The sequence below is a fragment of the Typha latifolia genome, chromosome 1, assembly GCF_019914945.1.
Source record: "Typha latifolia isolate L0001 chromosome 1, TyphaL0001v2, whole genome shotgun sequence".
Lineage (NCBI taxonomy): Eukaryota > Viridiplantae > Streptophyta > Magnoliopsida > Poales > Typhaceae > Typha > Typha latifolia.
Window position 1 is genome coordinate 19,575,584 of NC_133086.1, and position 18,164 is coordinate 19,593,747.

Consider the following 18,164-nt stretch of genomic DNA (forward strand, 5'->3'; position numbering starts at 1 on the left):
TGCAAACTTGCACTTAAATTAATGCCCAGAAATGCTTCAAGCTTGTGTTTTTGGGGCTTAGATTATGAAACCTAATATGCATTGTTTAAGAGGATGGCGGTGGAAAGATGGCTTCGAGTTTCCACATATAAACAAGATAGGACTCTTTATATATTGGAAGGACAGCATATGAAACAAAGCGAGTGACACTTGTATGTACAAAATATGCGGAAAGCTAAATATGAGATGGGTCAGATGACGAGATAAGATAGCGTAAATCTTTATGATATGTTTAGACAGGCACTCTTTTCTTTGTCACATACCTTTTGGTTTTGTCATATAGTTAGAAAGATTACTCAGCTAATTTATTGGCCTTAATGCTTCTTTGTAGGTAGGTTCTTATATATAAGGGCCAAGGCTAATAATCCTAGCAAATATAACATAAGAAAACACTTCCGATCTATAAAAAAACATTGACCACTTGCAAATGTTCATTCTAATTAGTGCATAGCAACCAACTCTGTGATTCATTAATTCGTTTATGGTATTGGTACTTCCCCTAAAGACAAAAACTAGACAGATTCAAGATTCATATCAACATCAAGGATGATATATTCATACCCCAACTTTTGAATGGCCCTCGTGACAGATAACAATATTAATACAAAATAGCGTCTCGTTTTATTCTGACGTCGGACTTGCGATTTTGTTCGCGGAACAAAGTATTTAAACATATGATTTCCAACTAATGCTGCTAAATAATAACTTAGTTGGTTCTCAACGTAATTGCTGCGTCTAGTACAAGTACGTCCATGTAACTCTAATCAAAGTTCAACGTTGTTTGTCTTATTTGGCATATCATTTATTCTATTAGATAGTTTACAACTAATTTTATTTATTAATTACTCTTTGTTAAGCACTTGGTCGCCTCGTCCAATGCCATTCCAGGATTGATGGCTATATTGGAGTCAACTTGATAGAAGTTCTATGTTATGTTACTAAGTCAACACCCCTATTTCTGGATCACCAAACTCATCCCCTTAATTAGTGGGGACCCTCTAATTAGCATGGGTTAACACAATGTGGCAATTAGTGCTACTTAATTTATAGTTAATTTGTTGTTGCAAACTTAGTCGCCGCGTCCTACTTTATTTAACCTAAAGTTGTTATCTTCTGATCAAGTTGCTCCTTTTCCATATCTCTTATATGTCTAAATTGTTATAGTATTGAATAAATTTGTGGAGAAAACGCAACTTAGATGCAAGATTAATAATATCTAAGATTCTTGTAAGATAATTTTTTAAGGCAGATTGGTGGAAGATTCCAAGTCCAAGTGGTGAACTTTGTCACTCCCATGCAATTTGCTTACATGTTGGAGATTTTTCATTCAAACTAAATGAAGCAAGTCTCTATTTAATATTCTTGCTAAGGATTCAATTGCTTGTATTTGATTCCCTAAGATCCGACTCCAATCGACATACGTGGACGAGACAAGGAATCCTCATTTGCATCAGGTGGGCTTCTACTTGATACTTAGAATATGGAGGCTTATAACAACTCTTGGTTGACCAAGTATATATGTTAAAATTAGTTCTTCTTTTCTTTTATTTATCCACTTGCTGCTAGGTGATTAGTGTTGATGGTGCTTAATGATGATAATTCGTTGGTTCTTATCATAGTTGTTGCAATAAAAAAAATCACGTCAAGAATATCTTCATCCACTATTGCAACCAATGCATCTGAATAATAATTAATTGTTAGCTTGATTGTCTTGTCTAATACTTTATTAATGCTCAACTAGTTACTTTCTTGTTGCAAGTCAAATTGCTAAATTATATAGTTTCTTTGAGATGCTGAGGAAAATATCTTCCTATATATCTATAAGAAATTCCTTTGCCTTGTAAAATTTATATTGCTAATTTTACAATATTTTAGACAGAAAATTATAAATTATCCCCTTATGATTATGTCCTAAAATTAAATTACTTCTCTAAAATGTTAAAATTTTCATCCAAACTTAACATAGAAATTATAAATTACCATAATACTTCTATAATATTAATAATAATATGGTTTGAGTAAGTTTATCTTTTCTACCCTTATTTTTAAAATAATTAGAAATTTTAATTTTGTAATTATATATTTAAAAAGAGATACATTGTGATAGTTATATAAGAACTAAGATTTGAAGCTTGTAATGTTAAAAGAATATAACACAATGAGTAAATTTAATGGAACGAGAAGGGTAATTTTGATATTTTAATTTTTTTTATGGTGAGAAAATTCTCTCTAATAAATATTTTAAACTTTCTTTTGTATTCTTTCCGTTAAATTGGAATAGAAAAGTTAATATTTTCATATTAATCTAAATTAAATTTGATGTATACCACGCTTCAAAGCTGTCAAGCAAAACATTATAAAAAAAAACAACCTTTTGTTTTTTTTCTTCTAAATTAACTATCACTTAAATTTATTCGAACGAGATTTAATTTATTATAACTATAACAAAAAAATTTGCCAGATTTTTTTTAAATACTAAAAAATTAAGTTATTTATATACATAAAACGTTGGCCGGTGTAACTTTTAGGACTAGACAAAAATATTAAACTGATTAATATTTTTATTTAAATATAAAATACTAATTAATTCAGCATTTTTATTATTGTTATAGTAAATTAGACTCTATTTAGTAATAAATTTGATGATAACATATTTCAATAAACATAAATGGGAAAAGTAACTAGTTCGGTAAAACCTCATGTTTTGGAAGCCAAAGTTGATGGCGCAGCAGTTGAGATTAAACTGAAAGCATCGCTCTTCCATCTCCATCACGGTCGAAAAAAAAAAGACTGCATGAATGACAAAAGATTGGACCTTGTGGTGAAATGGCAGACTGAGGTGGGTGGTGGGTGCTTCTCGGGTGCTGCAATTAATCACAGGGGAGCAAAGAATCCTTCCCATAAGCCCTGCTGCGGTTGCATCCGATGGGAAAAACCCACCATGAGCATTAGCTTTAACGAGCCCCCAACGTTGCTTGGAGAAAGCCGGCAAAGGAAATGGTTGTAGGAGCGAGGCAACGAAAGGTTTAAAAAAGTGATACAAAATAGAAGCTTATAAGGTAGTTTTGTTTTAGGTAAAACTATATGAAAGATAATTTGTGAATACGAATATAACTTTGAATATCTAGGCGGATAGAAACCGGCAAAAGACGGAGATTTAGGAGTAATTTGGGCCTATCTTCCTCTTCTCTCTTTCACTTAGCCCAGAAAGAAAACTTTCTTATGCGGACACAGAATTTCCATGCACGAGTAGTGTCATCATTTATATATATATCTATATATATATATCTTGCCTCTAAGGTTATATGGCCTATTTTTTGGCCCATATCATATTGTCCCTTATAAATGGGTCAGGATAAGAAGGCCTACGAAGGAATTACTTGTCACATTGCAAGTTTATCAAAATAAATATGCATTCCCATGAACCTTAAATAACACACCCTCTCAAGACATTAGATATCGAGAGTATCTGGTTCCTTAGTTGATTGTCTCTCCAAGAATTGCGCAAATTAACAGAAACAAAAGGAATCTAATGTGGCCAGAATTAACAAACAGTAAAAGGAGAAGAGGAATCTAAGAGACAAACCTGATTTACAACACACTTATGGCATTCTTTATTTAAATTGATCATATAATATCAACTTTACATTCTACAAGCCAAAAAAGGCTTGAAAGAATCGTATAGATGTTGGGAGATCATACTTTACCAGCTTGCTTTCCTCCCATGTGGGATATAAATAACTTTATATCAGAACCTTTTTCTTCTTCTTCTTCTTCTTCTTCTACTTCTTAAACAGAGCTCTACCCCATTTCTCTTTATTTCAACATTTTCACTTTGATCCGCTTCTCAGGTTTTTTTTTTTAATCTTTCCCTGATATGAAGACTAATTTACAAACATCCAATCCAGCAATAAACGATTTGGCTTCTATGAATGAAGCATTTGATGTTGCTTGATCAAAAGCTGCGCATATAGTAGCTCGTTCCAAGAATCCGGAACTCCTGGTAGGCACCAATGGCTGCAGTCCTGGAACCTCTCGGGGTCCCTCCTCTCTTCTTCGGTTAGATTTTGCTTACGGTAGACGGAAGGGTGCGCATCTTTCCTGTAGTCAGTCATTCTTGTTATGTTTAAGTAAGCCACTGGAGTTTTCATTCCCTTGATCACCTCTTCTAAGATGCTCATCTTTGGTGGGTATGAAGAGAGATACTTATCATTCTTGATTGGCTCCGTCTCTTTGTGACATTGGCCACCGGAATTCCACTGCCCACCACTACATAATAAAAGAAAGGTGTTCAAGCTAATGAAATGGAGAACCATCAATTAAAAAGGAAGGGACGAATGTTCTACCTGAAATGAGAGGCAGAGTAGCCCCTGAAAAATACAATGGTTTTCTTAGGGTTCACATTAGCGTCAATCCATTTGGCCCATGTATTAAGAGCTTTATGAAAAGCATTCACCACATTCAGTTCACCATATATGTGATTGCCTTCTTGATAGTAATCTTTCCTGTATAAGTAGTTGGACTCAACCTCAATTCTAAGCTAAAACACTATGTGATTTCTGGATGTGATGGTTGTAGAATAGATTACCCTTTAGAAGTTTTCTCATGAGTCCACCAGTGCCCTGTATTGAAGACGATAACATCAGCATCCTTGTACTTGGGAGATGATCTCTCAATTATGTCAAGCCTAAGAGTTTCCTTAGTCTTTCCATTGCTTACATGCATTTCCCATTCCTGAACTAGGAAAGGAGAGCGAAAGAACTCCACAGTGCAGTTGTAGTCCTGTCCAAAAGGAATTCACAACAAATAAGTGAATGCAATCACTAAGACGATCATAAAAAAGTGATAAAAACATCATGAAAGATCAAACTGACCGTAAATAAGAAAGAGTATGAACCCTCGGTCCTGAACTCATGACGACCAGATGCCTCAAAAACCTTCTTTTTATCCTTAATGGCATGTCGCAACGCACAAACCAGAGATTCCCACATGTTCCTGTTGAGGGAATCACCAACAAACACTATCCTCTTTCCCCTTAACCTCTCTAACATATCGGCCGCATTTAATCTAATACAAGAAACAAGCAATTTGATGGGTAAACATCATGCATAAATGGATAAAGTTCACCAAAATTTGCAAGATATTATCTATGTTCCCTCACCTTGGGATATTGCACCCATTGGGTTGCCACCGCAGCTTCTGATAAGCTCGATCCGGCCTGCCATTGAGATAGCAGTCGAATGGTTCATCAATGTGAGGACAGGACCCCTCAGGGTAGAGTGGATATGAATCATCCTTAACCCAATTCCCATGGAAGATGTCACAACCTATCATTGATTTGATCCAATCATCCCTTTTACCAGCACCATTTGAAACTGCTGCAGACGAGACATTCCCCTTTATAAATGAAGATGTTAAATTGGAAACCCTGCCTTCTCCTACAGCCCCTTTGGCCTCAGCTTTTGTAGGTTTTGCACTAATTTTTGGAACAGCAGCAGTCTGATTCTTAGCCAAAACTACATTGGGCGGATGACTCGATGTTGAATTCTTCTGATTAGTTGCAGGAACTCCTTTTCCTGTTTGATTTTGAGTCTTCATAGCTACTGGACTGGAACCAGGAGTTACTACAGTGTGATTCTTGCTTGGAGTTCCATTTCCCGGCGAACCAACTCCTTCCTTTGCCTCCTTCTTCGAGGAAACCTCATTACTTTTACTACTAAGAGCAGCACCAGTCTGATTACTTTTTGAAGCTCCATTTCCGAGCCCAGCCAAGCTTCCATCTTTCTTAAACTCGGCTCCTCCCTTGCTCTCGTTCTTTGGGGACGCCTCCTTCTTGATTGGAGGAGCTTTGTTTCCCTGTGACCCAATCACACTTCCTGTTTGGTTCTTGCCATTCGAGACTCCATCTTTCTTGGAACCAACTCCCTTCCCTGCTTGATCCTTAGAAGCAACTCCCTTTTCCGTCAGGTTCTTTCCAGAATCTGCTTGATTCTTTAGCAAGACCCCATCTTTCTTCTCCGAACCAGCACTTTCTCGAGAACCCAACTCCTGGGTCGTCTGATTCTTTCCAGGAACTCCATTTCCTTGCGATCCAATCCCAGCAGTCGCATTTTTACCCACCAAAATCCCATCTTTCTGCGATCCACTTCCTTTCTCCTTCGAATCGCCCACTCTAACCCCATTCCCTCGAGAGCCAATTTGCGTGCCATTAAACTCCATCGACGAATTCTCCGGAGAAAGAGAAGATGAATTGGGGAAGATATAGGAGAAGAAGTTGGATATCTGAGATCTATAAGGAGCCGCGGATACGGAAGCCGAAGTGAAGAGGTTGTTGAACCAAGGGGAGGCTGCGTTCGCCGATGGATTAAACGCAAGGTAGGCAGTGCAAGCGACGAAAGCGAAGATAAACCCATAGAGGAAAACTTTGGTCTTGCGCGTTGTCATCACCAAGTAGAGGCTTCTGATATCAGAGGCTACGCTCTGCTGATGCTTCCCGGGGTCTTTCATGGTTTAGAAGAAGAGAAGAAGACTAAACTAGAGTTGGGTTAGTCTTAGATTTCTTCTTTGGCTTTCTGGCCACAAGAAGGGTCGGAGAAGGGAAGCGGAGAGTGGAGCAGAGGAAGTAGTGGGATGTGGGGGGCGGTCGGTGACCGTATCGCGCGAGCAGTGGCTGTGGTTATGTGGGGACGTGCTTAGAGCTTTGGAATAGCTCTCCTAGTTCGACAAATTTTCTATTTTGCCACTATTTTGGGTTACCTCTTAATCTCTGATACAATGGGGGAACAAAGATAGGTGGAGCAAATCTATCTATCTATCTATCTATCATGAAACCCAAATTTCCCACTAATTTTTTGGTAGTTTTTTTAACTGCTTTAATACAGCTTGGATTCAATGAGATTTTTAAGGAATCCTACAAATGTGTTTGTTTTATGAGATTTTCTCACTTCTTCATTGTTGTGGTTTAGCATCTCCTACCGACACCAAAATTATACAGTAGATTGGACTTAAAATAATAGGGCACTGCACAGTCTCTTTTTACAGGATTTCTATACTCTCCTTTAATTTAAAAAAAAGTAGTGGATTAATTAAATGGTTGCAAGGTTAATCAGACAAAGTAATAATCCTTGCAGACCCACAAATATATTAGACACATTTAGGCGATTGATAATATCGAATATAACACTCGACAAACTATAGCGATTCAATGACAACTATTTTCTTTTTAAAATATATTGAATCTGGAAGAGAGGAGATGATAATAAAATTTTGCAGTTGCGAGAAGAATGTAGAAGCTTAAGAAGGTTCACATGGTCATTGAACATAGCCTTCGTTGCCCCAGCGGTGAGGTTAGCCTCGACGCCTTTTATTTTATTTGAGCTGGTGTCTGGTGAGGATGCCGGTCGTCTTCATGTGATCTTTGCCTTTTCTCGGTAGCAATTATCGGGGCATTTTCCGCGTGGTCCCCAGATTCCCTTTTAATCCTTTCAAAATAATAACCACTAGAATATTAAAAAAAATATGCAAAGAAGCATTTAAAGCTCCCCTATGGTGTATGTAAATGTGATCCAGGATTTATTTTATGGTTGAATAAGGTAGATGGAGACAGGAGAGGAGAGGAAATTGCAAAAAGAGAAGAAGAATATTTGCAAATTGACGCCTGGATTCGTGTTTTCATGGGGGCACATATATGATATATCCGTACCGGAGGTCTGTTTGGGAAGCGTCGCATCTAAGCGGCAGCAGCACTGTGGAGTGCGGACACTGAGTTCTGTAAATATAAATATAAATATAAATATAAATATAAAATAAAGGGCACCTACTTTTTTTGACGATTAAATTGGGTCAGGGACTCAGGGGGCATGCGTCAATAGGAGAATGAAGCTTAGTTTGCTACTTATTTGGTGTGTGGTTCAGTGGTTCTACAGTACCAAACTAGTAGTTGTCATTGCCGCACTCTGGAATATAGAAACATAATTTATTGGGGGATAATTTTAGATTGCAGCTTAGAAAATTTTGAGACCTACGAATTGTGCCCCCAGCGGAAGGGTTCTTTTCTCACTCCGATCTCATTCTCTTTCCTCTCTCGCAGGGGCTTTCTATTATCTTTTTCTCTTTTTTTTTGTACCTCTTTTTCTCTTTTTTTATTGCCTTTTTTCCCGTTCTAAACCCCAATTTCTCTCTCTTCCTTCACCTCCAACGATGAATCCTATTTTCTTTTTTGTTGCCTTTTTTCCCGTTCTAAACTCCAATCTCTCTCTCTTCCTTCACCCTCATCATCATTTTCATGTCGGATTCATCTCTGCTTCTATCATTCTCGCAGGACCTTAATTCATCTTTCTTCTCGCCCATCTTTCAATCACCCTTGTGTCTTGACAATCAACACCGGATTTCAATGTCTAGTGCACTCTTCCCTCATAAAGAGATTCTCGTTGTCTCTTTTGCCCTAATCTGTCATGTAATTGTCATTCCTCTTGTCTTTGCCTTTGTTCTAGCAGTTTCTTTGCTCTATGTTGTGTAGGTTGTTGTTGTGGTAGAGTACTTCAAGGTTGGTTTGAATTCGCATAGGACATTGATGGAGCCGACGGAAGCTCCTATTTTTGATGTTGTGACGTTAGAGGTGAAAACGGACTGGATATTGCTTAACCTACATCTAGATCTATATTTAAAGTTCGAATATAAATTTGAATACTTGAACGGATAGCAAAATTTAAAACTATATCCTAACTAAACAAATATAAATAATTTTCAAATAGAGGATCAAATATTAAACGGATGATCACATTTTAAATAAATTATGATATTTTATTTAGACATGATTAACACAAAAATATTAAGAGTTTTATAAAAGAAATAATTTTTGTATGTCAAATATAAATAAAATTAGAGAAATTAATCTCTACAAATAATATATAACATATTATTAGTAACAATATCAATAATCAATATTTAAATAAGCAAACTAAAAACTGTAAATCATTTAAAAAAATATACGGTAAACGAATATTTGATATCCGTATTCAAATTTGAAAAATATATTCGACCCATATCCGAATCTGTATTTGAGTTTTTATTTACAACAATTCTATTTGTATTAGAATCGGAAAGAAATTTTTTATTCAAATTCGATCCGAATTAGATCGGTTAAAAATTAATCCGACTCATTTTTCACCCATTCATTGCGTGCTTATGTTTGCTATATTTTCTTTTGCTCTTTAAGCTTGGCGCAATGTTTTCTTGTTGTATTGTTGATTTTTGCTGCAGCTTCTCCATTTTTCCATGTATGAGGCTTGCAATGTGCTAGTCGTGTAATTTGTTGGTTATAATTATTTGATTGAAATAAATTATATCTAGCATACCAACTATTTCTTAAAAAGAAGAAGAAAAAAATTTGCAGCTTAGGATTGACATGATTTATGCCGAAAAAGAAGGATAAGTAGTGTCTATACTTAAAGATTACAGTGGTTCTTGTCGTGGAAAGGGAAAAGAAGAATAAGCGGTGTCTACTATACTTAAGATAATAGTGGTTCTTGTCGTGGAACTATTTATAAATATATTATAAAGCTATGACAACGCGTATCAAGCTCCATGATTGAGGATTAAATTACCGTAATGGACCCAGGTTTTGGTTCTGGCGTTCCTTTCCAACTACTCCAGCGAGCATTAAGAATTCATTGCTTTGATCTTATCCTTGGACTTGCAAACTTATTGTACAACAAATTCTCATAGATTTGCACATTTATCTCTCAAAATTGTTAAAATGGTCAGGTCATGGTGTCTGTAGGAGGAGCACGAATTGGACAAGACTAGAACTGAGACACTGAGTAAACAATCCACCACTCTTACCTTTTATCCTTTGTCAAAGAGAAGACGGAGAGGACCTTGAAACTATTAATTGATTTATTAAGCACTAACACTCGCAGGTCCCATTTGCAATTATTATGATGGATTTGGACTTTTTTTGCTTTCAGACTTGGATCACTTTTCGCCGTAATGATGTGAGGTACTATAAGTACATTTCCCTGGCATTCTCTAATATTACAGTCGCAGGGAACGGACGGTGGATTAAAAAGTTGCGAGCATCACGTATTTGACGGAGAAGAAAATCCAGAAAAAAGAAAAGAAAGAGAAGTATAGTGATTGAGAATGGTTGGCAGCGGCACTTTTGGTGCCATTAAGGTCACATGAGGACATATCGCAGTATATTGTTTGCTTATTAGTCAAGCAACATATATCACAATTGTATTACTATATTTTCTTTTTCTTTTAGTACTCTATATATTTTTTAGCAAATAATACTTTTCTTGTGTATTTAATCTTAAAGGGCCAAAAAGAAAAGCACTTATATGTAGTACTTCACATGGGTTGGAACAGTTTAACTAAAGCAAATTCACATGTCATGATGACCCATGGCCATGGCCATGGCCATGGGTATCTAGGTCTTTGAAGGGAAACAGCCTCTTAGTTGTGAAAGATCGAAGACCCACATAAAAATTAACCCACCGACACATGATCCATTAAAAGATGAAAGAATCTAAGTTTGAAAAGCTTCATCAGTAAGATACAAAGTATATAGGCAATATTATTCAGAACAATCTTAAGAGTCGAGTAAGGTTAAATGGCATGCGTTTATTTTGTGGATGTCCGACACCGACACAATTATGCCAAACATTTGGAGGATTGCCGAGTGGTGGAGATTTAGTCATTACTCATTACTCATTACTCGTAAACAAACACCATCCCGATCCCGGTCTCAAAGTTCCGACAAATGTCCTCCGTTCACATCTGGAGCAGCGATAATAAAGTGAGGGAGTGTATTCATCCCCTTGGCCACTTACTAATGCCAGTTGTTCTCAGACTGTGGCATCCCACCTACGAGTTTTCGACTAAGAGCTTTATTATTATTATTATTATTTTAAGTCTGCTATGTGTTCAATTTATCTTGAAATTTAAATATGAAAACAGACAGTAGCTTATATTTGGAGATCGTCGTTTATTGACGTGTAGTATTTCAAAAATTCTCCCACCTAGTCCAATGAATGGTATTACTCGTCAAAACAAAGAACATCTCGAATCTAATACTGTAAGGAGATATGCAGTTAAATTTACCCAAGCATAATACGGCATAAAGAAAATTAGCAAGATATGGACAATATGGACAATATAATATCGGATAGGATCTGGCATAAAATTTCTCTCGCATTTAAGAGCATTTGCCAGCGTAGGTTGTGAGTAGCATTCCGATCTCACTGGCCCCATGAAGAAATCCATGACCACCGACTGCTTGCGGTAATCGTAGTTTGTGTGGCAGAGCAGGCTTGTGATGATTTACTTAAACTTGATCATTCGGCAGAGGAAATGACATAACGAAGAACTTATTGTTATAGCAAGTCATCAAGCGAAAAAAGGTAAGTTCCTTTGCCATTCTCGGTAGAAAATTACATTCTACAAGTTCATCAAAGAAACTGGTAAACGACAACATGGAGGGATCTTATTAAGCCTCACAACGTTCCTCCAGAAGAAGATTGGAAGGACAGATACACATTCTAATGTCTTAGGAGAGGCCAAGGACCTTTCCTGTGGATAAATCAATGTCAATCTCAAAGAAGCAAGGTCGAGTTGGGAGACCGGGCATCGTGCTCATTGTTCCGACTAGTGGATATATGAAGCCAGCTCCGATGCTGGCCCTTACATCTCTTATAGGAATTACGAATCCAACAGGAGCACCTTTTTGTGATGGGATGTGCGAGAATGAGTACTGGGTTTTTGCCATGCAAATGGGTAGACCAGAGAAACCTTGCTTGCTGTACATCTCGATCTGCTTCTCAGCCTTCAAGAAAGAAAAATTTGTATCAACAGAGGTAGTGATATTTAGGTATAGTATGTAGTTATCCACCCCTGGTTCTAGTCTTCAGTAGTTTAAACTGTTGAAGCGTATTCTGTGACTGCTAACTGTAGCCATCTGAGAACCACTAATTTTCTTTTCTGATCCTAAAGTTTCTTTACTCATTTCACATTTAGATAGATGATGGGCCATATTTTTGTGGTTGATATCTTACCATACTTCTATCCAATGTGTTATATGAATATTGACTATATTCCTTTGCACAAGTTGAATGAAATCACTAACTCTAGAAATAGCTCGCCTGAATCAAAAGAATTACCTGCTCTGAGTATTCAACACCACTGGCGCCATAAGACCTAGCAATTGCCTCAATCTTCTCCTTAATACTAATATCCAGTGGATACAGAAAGTTAAGTGGTTGCTTTAGGTTCTCACATGCTCTTTGAACTGCAACGCCAAGTTCAACCTGTACATGCAAAAAGAGCCTTAATAAATCACTGCAACATGGTTTGCTAATCCCAGTTCATATTTCATACACAGTACCTTTACAATATAAACATCATCATATTTAACAGAGGATAAGCACAGGAATGCTATTTCTTTTTCTTGAAAGGAAAAAGAAAACTATTTAATTTCATATAGAGCATGTCGCAAAAAAGTAAAGATATCAAAAAATAAAGTATCACTAACCGCTCCTTTTCCACCGTGTGCATGATGAGTACAGACAACAGCATCAAAAGCACCAGCTGCTAAAGCAGCAGTTCTAACAGCATTCATCTCTGCATCAGTATCTGAAGCAAATTTGTTTATTGCAACCACAACATTCACTCCATAAGCCTTTGTGTTTGAAATATGCCTGGTAAGATTTACACATCCAGCTTCAACAAGAGCCACATTCTCAGTCAAGTAAGCATGGTCCAGAGGCTTCCCAGCCACAACCTCTGGCCCACCCCCATGCATTTTAAGAGCTCTTATAGTTGCCACAATAACAGAACATTGGGGTACCAAGCCACTGTACCTACACTTTATATTCATGAATTTTTCAGTGCCAATATCAGCTCCAAAACCTGCTTCTGTTATCACAAAACCGCCTTTACCAACCAGTTTAATAGCAATCTTATCAGCTACTATTGAAGAATTTCCATGAGCAATGTTGGCAAATGGTCCAGCATGAACTAGAACTGGAGTACCTTCAAGAGTTTGCATTAGAGTAGGGTTAATTGCATCTTTCATTAACACAGTTAACGCACCTCCTACCCCAAGATCATCTGCCGTAATTGGCTCACCAGCCTTGCTGTTTCCTATCACCATTCTTCCAAGCCTTTCCCTCATATCAGCAAGGGAAGTGGTAAGAGCTAATACAGCCATGATCTCACTAGCTACTGATATGTCAAAGCCTGTTTCTCTGACCATTCCTTTTTCTTCAGGACCTTGACCGACTGTAATTTTCCTCAGAAATCGGTCATTGACATCCATTACTCTTCTCCAAGTAATAGACTCTGGGTCAATATCGAGTCGGGCAAATCTTTTGACCTCATCGGGTGTAAGCTCATTAGGACTAGTCTTTGATATTCCAAGCTTATTGAGACGCCTAAGCATAATATTAGCAAAGCTTCGCTTTCCTTCTTTGTTTGGTGGACACAATCTGTTAAACAGAGCTTTGTCCGACTGGGACGATTCATGAAAGATCCTGGTGTCTATGGCAGCAGCAAGAAGATTATTTGCAGCAGTTATTGCATGGATATCTCCAGTTAGATGAAGATTGAACTCATCCATAGGGATGACTTGACTATAACCACCTCCAGCAGCACCTCCTTTAATTCCAAACGTCGGTCCTTGTGATGGTTGGCGGAGGCAGGTAACAACCTATAAAGGAGAGACAAAATCTTAACGCAGGAGAAGAACATATAGACATGCACATTACTACATAGGAGACAAAATTTGCCCAAATCTGATGGTTTCTCATTAGACCAGGGATGACACAGTGGTCCTCTGCCAGATTCTGGAGGGCTTTTGAAGTACACTCTTTTCATATTACATTTGCTGAACGATATTGCCAAACTGATTTAAGCACAAAAGGGACTCGGAAAAGATCATTTAATAATGAATGAATGGAAATGAATTATGCAACTTAATCAAATTAATTTGGAAAAGAACAGGTATAGAGGAGAACTGTCAAAGTATGAAATGATCATCAAAGATTGCATAACTACATTTTGTTGAAAAAATATCAGAAATAACATAAGGCTCACTGGTTTAGGATCACTAAGGAATAACTCAGAACATGTAGGTGAGACAAACAAGAATTCAGATTGAATGAAGCATTTACATATCAAATGAGACAAAGGAAAGAACATAAGAAGATATTTAAAGAAGAAGATTCTGATTAGAATAGAAATAATTAAAAGAAACGGAAGAGCAATAAATAAATTTAAGACTCTCCTTTAATAATATTGCTAATGGCATAAAAATCTTGTACTTGAGTTTACAATCCTTCTCTATTTCTACAAAAAAAAAAAAAAAAAAAATTGCTCTCCATCCCTGCAAATTGGAAACAGGAAAAGAAGATAGTTAAAGCCATTTCCCTTGTCTCACCCATGTGTGGTAGACTACAACTAAATCTTAATGTTCTCCACTATTATGCGTCCTTATGATGAGCGATGAGCAAAGAAAATACAAGTATCATATACCATGCTGCATAAGCCAATAACATATAACAGCAAAAACTTTATCATCGAATTGAATTGTTGATCTAAGAGAAAAGTCATAGACATTTTATCAATTTAAAGACTTCCTGAAGTGATATGAATCTAATCAGTAAGATTCTATTGGAAAAGGACCCTCCAGATGTTGAATTAGCATCTCAAAAAGCAATAAATGTTCAATCCTAAGAGAGAGTAAATAAAATATATTTGAGTTTAATAACCAGTAATTTGCTCAGTTCACGAAATGGGCCACAAAATTTTCCTAGTTCAAGCGACAGGAGACTATAGCAAAAATTATACTGCATAGAATCCACTGGAAAATCTAAAATTAAAACCAGCGAGTAACATTCTTATCCGATCAACAACTGACATATGTAAATTCGTTGAGAGGTGGGAGTAGATTTTATCAAGGAAAGGGGGCACCGGGCACCTTTTTATCAAGGAAAGCTCCCAAAGCTTGGCAAAGACCAACAGTAGTAGTAGACTTCCCTTCCCCGAGTGGGGTGGGAGTGATTCCTCCCACAACCACGTAGTACCCATCTTCCGATCCTTCGAGCTCATCGAGAGCAGACAAAAGCACCTAAAATTCACGAATCCACATCTCCAGACCATCAGAGAAACGATCAGGAAAAAGAAGTGTAAAAGCGAAATCAGAGAAATGGGTATTGGATAAGGCACCTTAGCCTTGTACTTCCCGTAAAGATCGTAGTGTTTCGGACTAAGGTTGAGGTCTTCTGCGATCGCCGAGATGGGAAGGGGCTCGACCGAGTTGGCGATGTCTATATCCGCCGGAACAGGAGAAACCACCTCTAATCTTCTTATCGTCTTCGAAGAACTCATCGTGGTAGATCTCGCTCTCTTTACTTTTTACACACTCACACGCACACACACGAAGCTAGGAGGAAGAAAAGAGTGTTGACCCGTTCACTTCCTTTTATTCCTTAAAATAAATTAAGAACAGTGGTTGGATAGTTTGTGAACAAGGCATGCATAACTCTATCCGTAGGATTGGTATCAGAGGGCCCAATAGTAAAATTAGGATGTTTCTGATCAATTTTCTTATATTTTAATATAAGCAACGAGATGAGTATTAGAGAAAAAAAATGACGGAGAATTAGAACCATCCGATTCTCTTAGTGGGCCTAGATAGACCCATTGGGCCCAGTTCCTCCTCCTCCTCTGCTTCCCTCGCATTCCGGATAAGCTTCCGCTATCGCCAATTCGCCATCTCTCCCCCCCGGCCACCCCCCATCTCTCTCACTGCCCTTTTCCTAATCTCAAATTTAATTCTCTTAAAAAGAGAAGAGCAAAACGCAACTCCTCTTTCCCTGATTATATCACCATAAATGCTTCATCTTGAGCTTTTACCCACAAAATAATCGTAAAGGCGTCACTTTTCACCACGAAAAAGAAACCCAGTTGGCAAAAAGAGAGAGAAAAAAAGATGGCAATTTTGGCTCCGAGCTCTCGCATTCTATGCCGAAGGCTCTGCCTCCGGGAACAGGGGACCCATCAATCCAACGGCGGCGGGTGCTCTATGGTCTCAGTGAACGGCGGAGGGTTCTACGCGGTCATGGGCAGTGAAGGAAGTAGAAGGAGAAGGTCGAGAGGAGAGGTAAAGGCGGGAGCTTTGGGTCCGGATTTGTCGAGGGCAATGTCGATCAAGATGGAAGAGATCAAGGGGGTTGAGGAGTTCGATGAGATACTCGGGCGGTCGCTGGAACTTGCTCAGCCCATCGTTATCGAATGGTTAGTGGTGAGACCTCTCTCCAATTATATATCACAGAATCATCACATTAATAATCACATCCTGAAACCAAACAGTTATAATTATATCTAAATTATAACTTTTGCCACTTATTTGATATCCCGGTGTTCTTGTGATTAATATTGCCAGGATGGCTGCTTGGTGTCGGAAATGCATCTATTTGAAGCCCAAGTTGGAGAAGCTTGCTGCAGAATACCACCCAAGGTTGGTGACGTCCATGCATTCTTATAGAACTAAGTTTTCACGTCCTGCAATTTTAAAGACATCTTTGTGAACTCCAAGCATTTAACCATCCGTAGAATTCATGTAACTTTCCTTCCTTTCTTTTTTTTCTCCTCCTTGCCAGAATTAAGTTCTTTTTCATTGATGTTAACAAAGTTCCCCAAGCCTTGGTGAAGCGAGGGAATATTTCGGTAAGTTAATTAGACACTAACTCTTATATATGCTCAAATTACTATGTAAATATTGCTCGTTCTATTCATTCTCGAACCTAATGGCCATTTCTGCCGACGTTTGCCGTAACTCTTCAGAAAATGCCAACGATTCAGGTACTATTACCTCCTGTTGATGTTCATTTATTTGTTCCTATTTTCCATATGGAAGAGAAGAAAGAAATAATTGGCAATTGGTGGCACATACAGATATGGAAGGATGGAGAATGGATAGCTGAGGTGATTGGAGGCCATAAAGCATGGCTTGTGATGGACGAGGTCCGAGAAATGATCCAAAAGCATATCTGAAATGTATAGATCATAAATATCCTTTCAGTCATAAGTTTTCTATTAGGCTATTTATTTGTGTAAATATATATATATATCATTTATTATCTTGGTAATTAGTATGTCATAACATATACACAGTAGTCTTTGAGTTTCGAACCAAAAAATCAAAAATCAACTTTAATAAAGGTTTAGACAAGAGTACTACAAGCAAGGCATACCAGAACTCTGCATCATTCAATTATTTATAATCCAGTTACACAAATCAAATCAAATTCACATCAACCGAGCAAAGAATCAAGAAAAATCAAAGAATGGTTTACTTAGATATGTATATACCCTTAGTAACTAAAAACCTTAGAAGACTAAACCAATATTGGCCCCCTCCATCATCGTAATAAGCGAAGAAGAGGCCAGGGGCGTTCCATAATTGCAACAATCCTTACTCCGTGCGGTCGGAGGGGCGCGGCGACAGCTCGCCGCCGGGTGGCAAGTCGGAGACCAACGCGAGCATGCGGCGCAAGCTGACGGACCTCACTGTCCGGAAGCTGAGAGATCTCTTACTGGTGGCGAAGATGTTGGAAGAGTTGGTGAGGATGAGGTAGACGAGAGCTTGTACTAGGATGAACAAGCCCACCTTTAGCAAGATGTCATTGGAGAAGTCCAAAGCCATGGCCATGTTTGAGTTGGAAGAGAAGTCTTTGCAAGAGAAGTAGGTTTAGAGACGAATGGTATGAGCTAATGCCTAATGGATAGGAAGTGACTTTCTTATATAGGATTCTTTGTTTTGACATGGCCGCCTTTTGATTGGCATATTTGTTAAACTGAAGCTTCTTAGGGAGATCCTTGAGATTATGTTTGAATTAATCCTCATGACTGTGGACAACTTCAACCTTATGAGTATTCGACTACAATTTGCTCGTGTGTAATTAATTCGTATTGCATTTTGGTGAAGTTTAGCGATAAGATGGATGATGGCTTATTCACAAGTGAGTCAGCTTGATCCAAAATCTTAATTAGAGCGTTCTCCATTTTAAGTTGCGTATAGGACTCTCACTCGACCAATTAAATTATCTATTTATCCTAAAACC

At 37.8% G+C, this 18,164-nt stretch overlaps 4 protein-coding genes across 5 annotated transcripts; 1 reads left to right on the forward strand and 3 right to left on the reverse strand.

The window, feature by feature from the left end:
- Positions 1 to 3,629: 3,629 nt before the first annotated feature.
- On the reverse strand, positions 3,630 to 6,673 carry LOC140796334 (uncharacterized). Its single transcript, XM_073149329.1, has 5 exons — positions 5,201 to 6,673; positions 4,914 to 5,106; positions 4,628 to 4,821; positions 4,386 to 4,544; positions 3,630 to 4,308 (listed from the first exon to the last, which is right to left on the reverse strand). Exons 1-5 carry the CDS (start codon positions 6,544 to 6,546, stop codon positions 3,966 to 3,968), a joined length of 2,235 nt encoding a protein of 744 aa, XP_073005430.1. The 5' UTR covers positions 6,547 to 6,673; the 3' UTR covers positions 3,630 to 3,965.
- A 4,757-nt stretch (positions 6,674 to 11,430) lies between these two features.
- Positions 11,431 to 15,524, reverse strand: LOC140790535 (formate--tetrahydrofolate ligase). The gene is made up of 5 exons (XM_073140657.1): positions 15,265 to 15,524; positions 15,017 to 15,166; positions 12,572 to 13,747; positions 12,201 to 12,347; positions 11,431 to 11,866 (listed from the first exon to the last, which is right to left on the reverse strand). Exons 1-5 carry the CDS (start codon positions 15,424 to 15,426, stop codon positions 11,591 to 11,593), a joined length of 1,911 nt encoding a protein of 636 aa, XP_072996758.1. The 5' UTR covers positions 15,427 to 15,524; the 3' UTR covers positions 11,431 to 11,590.
- A 266-nt stretch (positions 15,525 to 15,790) lies between these two features.
- Positions 15,791 to 17,195, forward strand: LOC140790543 (thioredoxin-like 3-1, chloroplastic). 2 transcript variants are annotated; one of them, XM_073140675.1, is made up of 5 exons: positions 15,797 to 16,335; positions 16,484 to 16,558; positions 16,701 to 16,767; positions 16,885 to 16,902; positions 16,996 to 17,195. In XM_073140675.1, exons 1-5 carry the CDS (start codon positions 16,031 to 16,033, stop codon positions 17,092 to 17,094), a joined length of 564 nt encoding a protein of 187 aa, XP_072996776.1. In that variant the 5' UTR covers positions 15,797 to 16,030; the 3' UTR covers positions 17,095 to 17,195. The 2 variants fall into 2 exon arrangements, with proteins under 2 accessions (XP_072996771.1, XP_072996776.1); XM_073140670.1 differs by having other exon boundaries at positions 15,791 to 16,335; positions 16,885 to 17,195.
- A 96-nt stretch (positions 17,196 to 17,291) lies between these two features.
- On the reverse strand, positions 17,292 to 17,812 carry LOC140790555 (uncharacterized). The gene has a single exon (XM_073140683.1). It carries the CDS (start codon positions 17,750 to 17,752, stop codon positions 17,516 to 17,518), a length of 237 nt encoding a protein of 78 aa, XP_072996784.1. The 5' UTR covers positions 17,753 to 17,812; the 3' UTR covers positions 17,292 to 17,515.
- Between the last annotated feature and the right edge of the window lie 352 nt (positions 17,813 to 18,164).